This window comes from Hyposmocoma kahamanoa, unplaced genomic scaffold (assembly GCF_003589595.1).
Source record: "Hyposmocoma kahamanoa isolate Upper Pololo Valley unplaced genomic scaffold, ASM358959v1 224, whole genome shotgun sequence".
NCBI lineage: Eukaryota > Metazoa > Arthropoda > Insecta > Lepidoptera > Cosmopterigidae > Hyposmocoma > Hyposmocoma kahamanoa.
Window position 1 is genome coordinate 13427171 of NW_020653743.1, and position 14059 is coordinate 13441229.

The window sequence follows — 14059 nt, forward strand, 5'->3', positions numbered from 1 at the left end:
AGCGGGCGGGCTGTCAGTGCTCAAAGTCAAATTGCACCGCGAACAGCTCAAAAATTTTTGCTAAAAATGACGAAATGTGCGGTAAATGGGTGTAAAAATAGAACAGGCAAACATAAAATAGACACTAACGTCACATTCCACAAGGAAGTAACGCGTTTCAACTTGTATTTTTATATAAATATTCACTAAAACCGAAAATTAATTTCGTTGCAACAAGACACGAAAATGTTGCAAAGTAACGGATTTCTTTCTCCCAATTTTGCTATTCTGTTTCAAAATAATTATATTACGTAATTTATTGAGAATAGGCAATATCGCGATGGCTGCAGATTTTATTTTTATTCTAATGTAAGTGTGCATTTGACCTACATTTCTGCAAGTTAAATGCGTACAAATGTTGTTTACAAAGAGCAACCCCTAGAGCTTCTTGCTCATTCTTCTCAGGGGAATCTGCCTTACGAATGAGCGGTAGAGTTTAACCAATGTGACGATTTCTAGTGTAATAATGCTTACCTATGAAATAAAGATTATTTTGATTTTGATTCTGGGTATCGTTTACGGGGTATATGGGGGTGCTCATTACGAATATAGTACTTATTTCTAAATCCAAGATGGCGGACACAATTTTTTTTTAAATGCAATATGTGTATCCTTTTCGAGGTAATTGTGGATGCTCGTTACGAATATGGCACTCATTTCTAAATCCAAGATGGCGGGCGCGATTTTTCGAATAATGGCAAGTTGGGCATCGTTTTCGAGATATTTGAGAGTGCTCATTACGAATATAGCACTTATTTGTAAATCCAAGATGGCCGACACGATTTTTCAAAAAATGCTATATGGGTATCCTTTTCGAGGTATTTGGGGATGCTCAATACGACAGACATATGGCAGACACGACAGTTCAAACAAAAGCAATATTCGTAATGAGCCCAAATACCTCGAAAACGATACCCAACTTGCCATTATTTGAAAAATCGTGCTCGCCATCTTGGATTTACAAATAGTGCCATATTCACATTGAGCATCCCCAAATACCTCGAAAATGATACCCATATAGTATTTTTTTGAAAAATCGTGCCCGCCATCTTGGATTTAGAAATGAGTGCCATGTTTGTAATGAGCACCCCCCAAATACCTCGAAAATGATACCCAACTTGCCATTATTCGAAAAATCGTGCCCGCCATCTTGGATTTAGAAATGAGTGCCATATTCGAATACCTCGAAAATGATTCCCATATTGCATTTATTTGAAAAGTCGTGTCCGTCATCGTGTATTCAGATATAAATGCCATTTCCATAAGGATTACCAAAAATAAATTTTTGAAAATTCTTGTCACTTGACATTGTCGATCAACAGTAACGATCGACAAAGTCGAGCATACCCCTGTAGGCACCTGATCGACATTGTCGATCGACAAAATGGAGCACATTTGTAGGCACCTGATCGACAATGTCGGGCAAATCAGTAGGCACCTTTAACTTAATGATGAGTTAAGCAAGATACAATTTCCCCACTTTTGAGGGAAATGTTATTCCATGGCATCATTATTTGAATTTTTGTGTGCGTGCCGACGAGCGTAGATACAAGTTGCTTACGCCTACATGAATTTGGTTTTTGCCTCTCTTGTGACAGTTCGTTTGATATGAAACTATCATTCTATGCGTTATTATTCTAAGCTTTTCTCAAATATAACGAACACGGAAAGTTTGTCATTTGTGGAGCATGCGACTTCTTCCCGGCCAAGGCCTAAGGTCAAAGTAAGTATGAAAATCCATTACTGTCCTCTTCTCTAAACTTTCAAATCTACCTACTAATAATTATCTATGTATACAGACAATAGAAAAACTCATACAGCCAACTGCCAAGTTTTCGCGATTGCGAGAATTAAAAGTACCTACCTTTACCGCTTATTATTCTTTTTTTAAAAAAGGCGGTATAATAAACTAAAATTTTTTGGTATTCTTTTCTGTCTTTGTAACTTTTTTTCTATGTTCGTCGCGAAAATAAGTTCTAGTGAGAAGAGAGATAATGAAAGTATATATTTATGGATACACAATAAACCGCGTCATCAGAAGTTGAACAGACTACTATGTAAATGTGCGTGGAAAAACGATGTCAAATATTACTTTTAATTTGAATTAAGATTTTTTTAATTTTTTATTATACGTCTTCTTCTCTTTAGTCTTTTATTTTATTTTTCCTCACATTGCTTGAGAAAATCACTATATAAGCCTCGACGGGAATGGGGATTTCTGGACACGTATTATATAAAAAATAAGTCTATAATAAATTTTTTTAGATTTAAATTGATTTGGGTTCAGTTTCGGATATAGAATGACCTCTGTAAATATGGCGAGAATGCAAATCAACACATTGTATATATGTAGTATTTAAAAAAACTCATGTAAGGAATGATGACATTAATTTTCTTAATTGCCTTTGACAGCTACAGTAACTTACAAGTATAAACTGAAAGCTGAATTCAAATAACACAGATATGTCTAATAAAAGAAGTGGTTCAACGGAAGCTAAAACAATCCTCTTATTCAGCCACTTCCTGCTTCTAGAGATATTGTGCGAATGAAAGGGTCTGGAGGTAAGATTGCGTAGTTTATGCTGATGGAAATGTGTGTTTCATTCAAGTTATAAACATTTTTAACAGAACCATGATTTAATCTGGATAAAATCAATTATAAAATTTAAACAACATATAAAAACTTGTAAAATAGTACTTTTAGATCATGATATAAATATAAATAGATGTTCTAAATTGAAATTAATTTATCTAACTAGAGTGCCAGTGGATAATTGCACAGATGAGTGTGAACAGTAGAATTACTCTCGATTCGCTCACAGATGGACTCCCGTTGAGGTTAGCTACCTGTAATAAAAACAAATAGACATTCTATAAAATTCAGTGTATTTAAAAAGACACCCACATTCACCTATAATGCGAGCCAACGGAGGAGAAGAGGGAAGAACTATTTGGCTAGATCAAATGGTTAAGATATTTACTGTAAAAGTCTTACAAAAAATATAGGAGTACGATACACCTAAGGGTATTTGTTTAAACAATACGCTAATTTGTTACACGATACGATGTATAAAATCCTGAAAACAGAAAAAAAAATTCAAATAAAAGGTGACCGTCAGGATGGCTGGTCGCCTGTCGCATCTGGCACTGAGTGTATATTCAAGAATTGCTACCTATTTGCTACTATTTGCTACCTTTACTAAATAATTGCTACCTTTGCTATATTCTGAGAAATTAAAAAATAATTGAACAGCCATTCTGACGTCAGGATGGCTAGTCGCCACTTTGCTCAGCTTGAAGTGAGCAGATTTTCCAGAACTATGTATTACCAATAATTGCTACCTATTTGCTACTTTCACGAATTAAAGGTATACGCTTCTTATCTACATTAGTTAAAGAAATATAACCGATTGAAAATTTTACGAAGAATTCTTGAATATACACTCAGTGCCAGATGCGACAGGCGACCAGCCATCCTGACGGTCACAAATAAAAGTGTAAAACGAATTATTTAAGAATAAAAATCTGATACATAAGAGAATTTCGACAACTCGATAACTTGACCCTTAGCTCACTTGGTAAGAGCAATACTACGATGCGGTATGGTCATGGGTTCAAGTCCCATTGGGTCGAAAAAGTTTTTCTGTGTGTTCAATCTTTGTCTTAATAATTATAATAAAGCTGTGTAAAGGAGGGAGTCTCTCTCTACCGTGGGATGAGGTTACGCAGCTCCAGCCAAGTGGAAACTTTAAGTCCAATACAATTTCACACTATATGCGGAAGGTCCGGGCAGTTATTCCCAAGAAGGGATTCGACTCCTGGAAACTGTTCCGCGAGATGATGAATTCCACTCTATATGAGCGTACGCAATATCAGAAGGTCCGATTAGCAGTTCCCAAGAAGGGACTCAACTCTGGTTAGCCTAACTGAGTTCTCGGTATTCTCCGATTTCTGTGCACATTAACTTTTTTTTAAGGACACTTTGCAGTTGGCCGCTGATGGCCTTGACTACGCCACCGGAAGAGAAGAGTAGCCGTAGGAGTAATAGTCGAGTAGTCACCATTCGAGGGAAAATCTTAACACCGCGATTCAGAAATACCGCCAAATGGATCAATGCCATCTAGCGGATTCTTAGGGAACTAAAAGTAACCAATCTAGCTTGGGCCGTCTAATACATAAAGTAGGTTTGTTACAGCTGCTAAATAATCATAAAATAGCTGGTGAAACTATAGGCACATGGGACTTGTTAACTTATGTCTCAGGGTTTCGGGCGTAGTGGCAGTACCCCTCAGATCTTTGCGATTTAAAGCTCTGAGTGGCACTGCAACTGTTATGGACAGGCGTGTAGTTTACCATCAGGCGCATGACTTGTTCCTCCCGTCACTTAACATTATAAAAAAAATATATTTTCACAAAAAATCTCAATAATGGGCCATTCTCAAAAACGGACTTAAAATAATAAAAAAATACAATGTTTTCTGATATTATTTAAAGTAGTCTCAAATGAAAGGTAACGTATCCTGCAATATGTTTCGCTTAAGAACCTAGCTATTATCACTGTAGTTTTCATGAAAGAAAGGAAAAAAGAAAAATGCCTCCACGGAGTGACACAAATCCATCGAAATTGTGTCACCTCCATGGCATCAGCAGGCAAATTTTTGAAAAATTGTATTTTAAAGGTCAGTGCGCCAAAACTATTATCTCGGAAGTGGCAAACTGTCAAAAACTTTCAAGATGGCATTGTGTTTGTTGTCTGTAATTGTTCAGACACTGTGTTGACTGATTTAATAAATTATGGCTGCGTTCAATAAGTTTATGCATGGAGGTGACAATTTTTTCATGCACAAACGTTATGAAATATTTTGAATCCATTATTTTATTTTTGTCGCAATTATTTAGTGTTTTTTAGAAAGTTTATTCTATGTATTATCGTAAAATAATATAGATTAGTTTATTTATTACAGATAAATATATTTAATTTTAATTTGCAGCATTGTAAATGGACATTGCACACGACACGGAAGTGACATTTTCGTCACTTTGTTAATGACGATTTAAATAAATATTTATATTGTGTAAATACAAATAAAAATCATTATTAATATAAACTACCTCGATTAATTTGAAATAGGAATAGACTAAGTAACAAGTATATCGTTTTTTACATATGCACAAAAAAAAAATTGCAGAAATGAGAATGGCCCTAATACGTATTTCCTACATTCGAGACACAATTTCGACTTTTGTTTCATTACTTTCCCACTACACAGGGTATGTCAGATGGTAAATTACCACCGACAGCGCCTTTTGAATTTGATTGGGATATACGCCGTTTGTGTGTCTGGAAATCGAAAAATTTCACAATTCCAAATAACTCAATGGCCATTTTTTACTGACAAGAATTATGATATTTCTTGTAATGGATTAAGAGAAGAAGAATATAAAATCAAACTGACCGTAGCATTAATCCAATTACTATATCTAGCCACACGCATGTTGACGCCGGGGTATTGCGGGTGTGCGCAGTCATGTCCCCATGACACCACTCCTACGACAATAGTCCTGTTGAACAACAGCGGACCACCTCTATCGCCTCGGCAGGCACCCGCCCCTGGAACACATTTTTAATACATTAACAAATAGCATCTGTTCAAGTAAATTTTTCGTTTCGGAAAAGGCACTATTCGTAAGTCCATGTTAATAAAAATGGAAGAACATAAATTAATTTGCTACTCCGCAAATCCAGTGAAGGTTAAATCGTCAATCGATTCTTCGGCCGAGAGTCGAGCAATCAACAGTCCCTGAGGATGCCGCGTGGAGAGGAAAAACACGTGTCGGGTATATTATGATGGTGTTTGTGACTGCAGTTGCTCTTGTATTATTTATTTTATTAATTTCATGCGGAGGGAGGGTGAGAAAAGTAACTGAATGAAAAAATACTCTAGACAAGCGCAGATATTTTGCACGATTTCACCTTCACTATGTTTGCGTAGTAGCAAATTAATTTACTTCAATTTTTTTGATCCCTAATGTAGCTCGCATGAACCACTAAAGTGTGTCGTTAAGAAATATGTCTGAATTACTATGGTTAATTCAGACCACATGACTAATATAATTTATACCCTAAGGACTAAATAGATGTGCATGCTCCATCGTCGACCTCAACATCACTTTCCATCCGGTGAGATGGAGGTCAAATGCACACTTACATTTGAATAATATACATACAATACAATAAAACAGTATTTCTAACTAATCTTCACGAATTGGTGGCGAAGTGTGGCGCAATCTGGTGTCAGGTAACCGGCCGCGGATTCGCCGATATATGACACCCTTCGGCCAAAACTCTTTCTTCATGAAAGTCGACAGATGTTTGACTCTCACCACAAACGAATTAAAATTCACGTTCACATTCAAAACCGCTCGACTTTCAGGGTGTATTTAGAATAGAATAGAATAGAATAGAAATCTTTTATTACTACGCCACAACAACAATATTTGGCTTTTATCTTGACGTACTCCACTATGTTCTCAGACTTCGTGGTGTAATGCAGTCGTGCCAGGTAGAGCAGCATCATCGATATGGCCCGATGCAGCTGGAAGTTAGGTCCTGTAGGTGCTGTGCCACACTAGTTACGGCTGGTGGGTTTCCTCTTCCTCTTCACGACCATTGTGAAGCTGTCCTTATTGTTATTATATTTACATTGAGCTAATTTGTTGAAATTTGTTATTATTAGGAATAAAAATAGAAACCATTTATTGCAACGCCACATTATAAAAATGAGAAATAAAACAGAGAAACAAAAAACAACGTAACAACATTCAAACAACAAGTTATATAATACTATACTGACGTGTGTGGCGCATGCAAAATGATCCCATTCAGCTAAAGTCACGACCAACACTCGGCTGTGACGCTGGTTTTCAATGGACCCTAGCCAAGTGAATGACTGACGCATGTGTCCCGAAACAGAAAATAAAATACACTACGTAAATATTTGTTACGTCTTATGAATTGACCTACGTCTTATGTGTATATTGTGTTATTGCAGTGTGTACTCTTATATAGAATAAATATTTACATAATCTTTGCAATATATACATACAGTTAAGAGTGTGTAGTGTAAAAAAAATTATTTAATTCATATTTAAAGTTTATATTAGACTAAACGAAATTTGAAAACATTTTAACTGTTAATAAATCGCGAGCTGTTGGCTACCGGACGGCACTCACCTCCTAAGTCTAGCAGACCAGCGCACATCATGTTCTCAGTGACGGGGAAAGATGAATTCTGCTCGACTCCGAGTTGTTGGTACCTCGAAGCGCACACTTCCCGGTTTATTTTGAGCACAGGTACATGCCTCAGATATGGCGACAATTGCTGCCCATGCACCTAGAGTATGTAAAATTAGGATCAACAATATACAGTATTTAGCAACTTTGACACTGTGTTTTAACTACTGACTCAAATAATTGTAGATTTTAAATATTGTTGTCCATCGTTATCAAGTTATGCCAAGAGTTGTCGTCTGTGCATTTATTAGTTCATCTTTAGGCCTTGTCCTCGTTCGTTAGCTTTTTCGTAATGTTGTTGTATTCTTTGGTTTACTCTCTTCAAAACGACACATATTCTGCTTAAAAAGTTGTGCATTTGCTAGGCGAAAATGCCTGGCGAAAACTAGTGTTAATTAACCTAATGACGCTACCGCCCATCTAAATAATTGTCTTTAGTAGATTTTGTAGACACAAAGCAAATTGAAAAATCAATTGTAATTTCGTACGCCAAATACTAGTCGAGTTATTTAACAAACAAACCTTAAAAAACTTACCCACGTTATTCCCCATCCAATGTGTATCAAGGGACTATTGTCAGGCACGACATCATTCTGAAATTTTCATATATAATTTTGATATGATTTATGTCTTATTGCTAGCACGTTCCTAAGGCTGGTTTAATAGCTGTGCGTACGGCCCTTACGGACTGTCCGCCTGCGGGCCATCCACGTGCGTAGAATCCACAGTGCTTTGAATCGAGTATTTAATTTAATGCAGATATTGACAGAAGACAGTCGCCTACAATGAACGCACAGTTGGTTTGTACGGAGTTACGTGTTACATGTTTTGCCGTATCAAATTACCTGAAAGGGAATCAAGGCTAAACGGATTCTGGAGCCTCGAGGGAACCGCGAAGACGTTTGCAAGATCGCGATATCATTATCACGTAGAGGCATGTTATATCGTTCATGTATGGCTATACGTGACACTCTGAGACGTGTTCCGCCTGTGGACAAATATCATAATCGTTCAAATAGAAACAAATCATTACTTACCAGTTTAATTGAATTAGAAAAAGAAATGTATTATTTTTTTACCCGAATTATTATTCGAGGTTCCAGCGCGCACTCTCACATCACGAGTCCTAATTAAATTGTTATTCCTGAAAAAAGAAATTGAATTTTAAATGACTTTATTTAAAATATTAAAAAAATAAGGCAATTACAAAACGATCTTATTCCAAATTTGTAATAATATACATAAGCTTCCTGAAAGAGGAAATTGGTAACTTTTTTAAGACAAACGTTGACATTTTCAAATAATAAATTCATGTCAAAGGTATTTCAAAGAATAGGCGATACAAAAAAACACTTTTGCAACAACACTTTTTTTTTATTAAATGTGAAAAAATACACCCTGATTGGTCCACCATATATTGTTCACGGCTGTGAAAACTTTTGTTAAGCCGTTATTTGAAAGTTTTAGATTATTATAGTCATTGACTCACAGTCTAATACAAAAACCTCGAAAAAAATGTCCTAAGTCAATCTATTTAAACGTAGTGACATGTAAAGGAATATGAAAAAGCTAAAACGTTGAATTTAAATTGTAATGTCATCGCAGTACTGTCTAATTTTGCTTGCTTCGCTGTCTGTCGAACAAACGAAGACTAAAGCGTGAATGACGCTCTGTATACGGTTTTAACGCCCTATAAGTTCGGACACTTTTTAGCGCGGACCCGACTTCCATATAATTGTAAGTCAATGATTATAGTATTAAAAATAACATAATCCTCTACATAACATTAGTATAGTATTAAAAAAATGTTTTGCTGGGGTTCCGAGTGCTTCTATATTGTAACACATGTGTACATAATTGTTTATCACTGGAAGAAATAATTGAAGGCCAATGATATAGAAATATATTGATGCCGATATTCGCAACAGCCCTGATAAGGACATAACTAGAGGTAAGGCGTAATTATACGCTACTGACTACTGCTGCCAGCGCCTTGCGTGGAAATTCAGACTGTCCAGAAGTGGTGGCGCAACTGGTGCGCTTGTTCATCCCTTTAGAAAACAAGTTTAATTTACGGCCTCGCAGTTACCACCTGCTGGCAGTGCAGGAGACCCGCACTGTATCCCGTAGAAAATCGCCGCTTATTCGCGCTTTGCTTTACGTAAACGAGCTTCTCGTATCGGCACCTGACTGCGATGTTTTAGCTAGTAGATGGGCGGTTGTGTGTGATGAATGTTTGAGGTTATGTGAGAGGATGGGTGAACGGCTGTCTTCTGTGAACTAATAAAAAATATGTCTATTTTTAATTTTATGGATTTCACAGTGGCTTGGTAAAATAACTGTAATGCTGTGAAATTGTATATATAAATAAATAAATAAATAACCGTTTCGTCATCAATGCGTATAAAATTTCTTTTTTTTTTTACTGTTTTTTTAAACATAACATAATATATGTTTAATTTTTAAATGGTTAGTGTTTAAATATGTAAGTAGGTTACAGAAACACAACCACAATATTATTTTCACCTCACTAGCTTGGAAAGACTTTCTTTCTCATTAGAAATATGCGCGCAAAAGCGTTTTTTCCACGCTAGAGTGGAAAAGGTTTTTGAAATTCGAACTTGACGATGGACTGTGGTGCACCTAACTTTTCTTTCGATGAAAAAATAAAGATAATGACACGTTCAATTACGCGATTTGTCGTACATTATTTATTTACGTAATATAAACCCGTTGGTATATTTTATTCTTATTATTGAAGACATTAAATTGACAATGACAACTAATTGTGCTTATTAAATTAATTTAATTCGTCAATGACACAAAATAAAAGCACAAGCAAGAATAAAAATTGATGAGGTGTAAATTCAGAACGCTTCCGAAGATAAACTTTTTTCTTATAATTAAAAAATTGATGTTTTTTAGTTCGCTTGCTTATGTTTCAATACAAACACTCGAGTCAAAGAACAAATTTGCAGCATTGCATCACAAATATAAATTTTTGAGACAATAATTTATAGCAAATACTTAATAAGGAATACTAATTTGTCGCCAATGTAATCGAATTTCTATATATAATACGTATATTTAAATATAATCAGGGGGCCTACCACAACCTCTTAAAACAATATTACTTTAACCTTACATTGATTTTTCGAACCATGACGCGCTTAAAGTAATAAGTTTATTATAAAGTTACAACTATGATGTTTTATTGGCAGCTTTGTGACTATTCATTCACTCAGTTCGTACTATGACGCGACTTAACATTAAAATAATATTGTTCTTATGTCAAATTTAGCAATCTTAAAATAGTTGTACGGATGCAATGGAAACAATATTATTTTCAAATTTATTGGCTAAATGTTGATTTGTAATGATTAAAAGTTATTTATTTACATATATCTTCAATGTTGTGATTCTTTTTTTTTATTTAATAGTATATAGAAAATAATTTCTCTTTAAATAAAAATACGCGATGTTTATTTCCTAAACTTTGACAGCGCCATCTATGTGCTTCTTGGCAACACTAACAGTTGACACTAGACTTTCCGAATTCACAACGTGACAATCAAGACTCAGCTTGTTTTATTTGTTTTTCTTCATGAAAATGCGGAATAATTATTGAAAACAGCGTAAACATAATAAATTTTATTATTACATACTTTTCTTTTTTAACATTAAAAATTATCTGAATGTAAATAACACTAAGTACTTAAACATTATACTACGATAAGACGAACACCAAAAAAGAAAGAGATGGCACTATGTAGTTCGCATAGCGTTATCTCTTTCCTATTTTTAGTAAGGAATAGACAATATTGGGAAATCATTCGTTCTTTCAATCACTTTTGCAATGCCACATTACTTGGTTGACAGGTTCATCATGGTACGAATATGAGTAAAATTATAATAAGCTTACATTGAAATAAGATTGTTTTTGGAAAGGTTATGGTAGGTCCCTGGGTTTTATATTGCAAAGATCTGAGGGGTACTGCCACTGCGCCCGTCACTCTGAAACATAAGTTGACAAGTCTCATGTTGTAATTTCACCAGCACCCTTAGGCACCCTTCAAAACCAGAACACAGTACTGCTGACATTACTGCTTGGCGGCAGAAATAGGTAAGGTGGCAGTACTACCCTGGACGAACTCTTTCACAAGGAGCTCTACCAAACAACAAATGCCGAAGTTATCACGTAACATAAATAAAGAAAAAACAAACAGTCGAATTGAGAACCTCCTCCCTTTTTTTGAAGTCGGCTAATAAGTAATACTCAACCAAATTAACAGACGCACGATGCGAATGAAACTTCGTACGTGACATTGTTTTTTAATTGGGTCGAGTATTAATTATTTCACAGATTTTGATTTCCCGGGTAGAAGGAATTGATGATTATGACTTACCAATCGAAGAAGCAATGCGCTGCGGACAGAACATTTCGTAATGTAAGTAGTGATCCACCACATGTTAGATATCCTCTAACAATTATCTGAAAAATACATTACCATCAAATTGGAAACTGAATAAAGGTGGTAGGAAAAAAAATCTTCTTTTTCTCTAAGTTAAAGTGAAATAATAATTTATTCCATAGGTAAAATTTTTACACTTGAAAATGTCATTTTTTAAGCTTCTGCTCGTTCACTACTCTGACCTCCCTGAGAAGAACGAGCAAGAAACTCTAGAGATTGCTTTTTTCTTTTTTTTTAACAATATATTGATATGACTTCCAAATGTGTTTAATTTTAATTTATATGAATTCCGTTTAGACGCTTTCATCAACTCACTCAATATTTTTTCAATGTAGCGACTGTTTTTGCGAAAAGGAGATCAGAGTTGAAAGGGTGTTGGTGTTCTTTAAAAATCGCTAAGACTTTGGGTAGTTTATTAGCAATTGTTATGGACAAGCGTGTTACTTAACATCAGGCTACGACTTCTTCGTCCTATCATTTGATATTATAAAAAAAATGGTGCTGAGTAAATGAATTATTTTTATTATAATAAACTTTTCCGAATCACACAAAGTATAAAAATATTTCTGCAAAAAAAATAATGTGGTTACTACAAACCTGTGCAGCAAAAGGGTATTGGTCAATAGAGGCAGGGGTCCCTCCTATGATACGACTTTCGATCGGTACAATGTTAGTGAGATGGACAAATTGTACTTGGTCTTCGATATCGCAAGACACTGATGAAAAATAAAACAAATATAAGTTTATTCAATAACATGGCAACCAATAATTATGATTATAGCTATCGGTAAGACAATGACAAAAGACGGTGGGGAAGCCAATTTTTTAACTTTGCTTGTAAATAAAATAAAAAAAGAGACAACAGCCCTCTCAGCCTCATCTTTCTACTTTAGCTTTGATTATTGTGACCCTACCTGCCAACCCTTAGGGTATATAGTACGGGAAAGGCATTATTTTCTAGATAAGTACTGGAAGTGTAGGCACGTTCACTTCCCGTTGTGCATTCCACAGCTAGCTAAGCCGCCGACTGTAAAGTCCACTACCAAATCTCCTCATTAGTGACGGAGCTGTGAGGCACGCTCACTTCCAGCCGCGTCGTAAATGGCGTCTCTCCAGTTCCCAATCACCTGCGCGGCAGGAGGGACGGGAGGATATCTGGCTTATCCTCCACTCTCCGGGCTCGAGCCGGAGATCCTGGTCGCAGTATTCTGCGACAATGTCCGGACGTAGCTTCCAACTTAAAGGGTATTCACGTGCCCCGCGCGTCCCCTCAGTTCAGGCCCTCAACTAAGACGCGCTAGCTGCGTACGAGACAGACGCCCTGGCCACACACCACCGAGGCAGACAAACGTGTCCGTCTCTGCAACTCACCACAAACCCCAGCGAGTCAACTGTTATGGACAGGCGTGAACTATCACGCGCACGACTTGAAATTATAAAAAAAATTCCACCTGGGTTGAACATGGGAATTTAATTGTTGTAGCTCACATGTGTTCACCTAGAGAATTTTCTTTTTCTTAGCTTTATCTATTTCGAAGCAACTGTATTCCTAATAGGCTACCACGGCTATCATATTGTGGTGACAATTCAGTAAACTAAATTGCATATCTCCTACGTTCTGTCAACTAAAGTATTACGTGCTGACAGCCGCATTAGAGCCCAGCCCACGTAGTATCTCGATACAGCTATTTAGCGCTCAAATTTGAGTGATAAACTAAACAAAAAATTTACGATTTTTATCACAACAGCTAACACGGCGAGCACCGTGACGTCATATTTGTGTCATCGCGAGGGCCACGGCCAATAACTGCAAAAGCTTAACATAGCGGCAAACAAGGGTGCAAAGTCATAGCTGATTTTAAAACATTTTGACAGTTTTGCACAGAGGGTAATATAATGTAAAATATATAAAAAAAGAAAGTACAAAAACGCGACATTTTTTGTTTCATGACGCAGCGATGATTAAACGACATAGAAGCTACAGTACGCAATTTTATGTCGTTATCCTTGTTTAAATCCGGAAAAATAGTTTCATTTCCTATGTGTAACAATCGCGAAAACCTAAGAACTCGATATGTATAATTTTTTTATTGACGTGTCTGGCACGGTTTGCCAGAAGACGTCGTTGGTTCGAATCCGGCCGGATCGAAGGAATTATTTCTAAGTATTTGATCTTTGTATTAATAATTATAACGGACTAAATATAGCTTTTATTACAAAATAGATTCTTGAATTACGGCTTCCGATAGCTATT

At 36.0% G+C, this 14059-nt stretch overlaps 1 protein-coding gene across 1 annotated transcript; it reads right to left on the bottom strand.

Annotated features, from left to right (window-relative positions):
* Positions 1-2635: 2635 nt before the first annotated feature.
* On the bottom strand, positions 2636-13458 carry LOC113228293 (trypsin CFT-1-like). Its single transcript, XM_026461559.1, has 10 exons — positions 13443-13458; positions 12933-13013; positions 12403-12521; positions 11740-11825; positions 8413-8477; positions 8179-8321; positions 7870-7926; positions 7274-7433; positions 5496-5650; positions 2636-2886 (listed from the first exon to the last, which is right to left on the bottom strand). The coding sequence occupies exons 1-10, from the start codon at positions 13456-13458 to the stop codon at positions 2791-2793; spliced, it is 978 nt and encodes a 325-aa protein (XP_026317344.1). The 3' UTR covers positions 2636-2790.
* Positions 13459-14059: the final 601 nt, after the last annotated feature.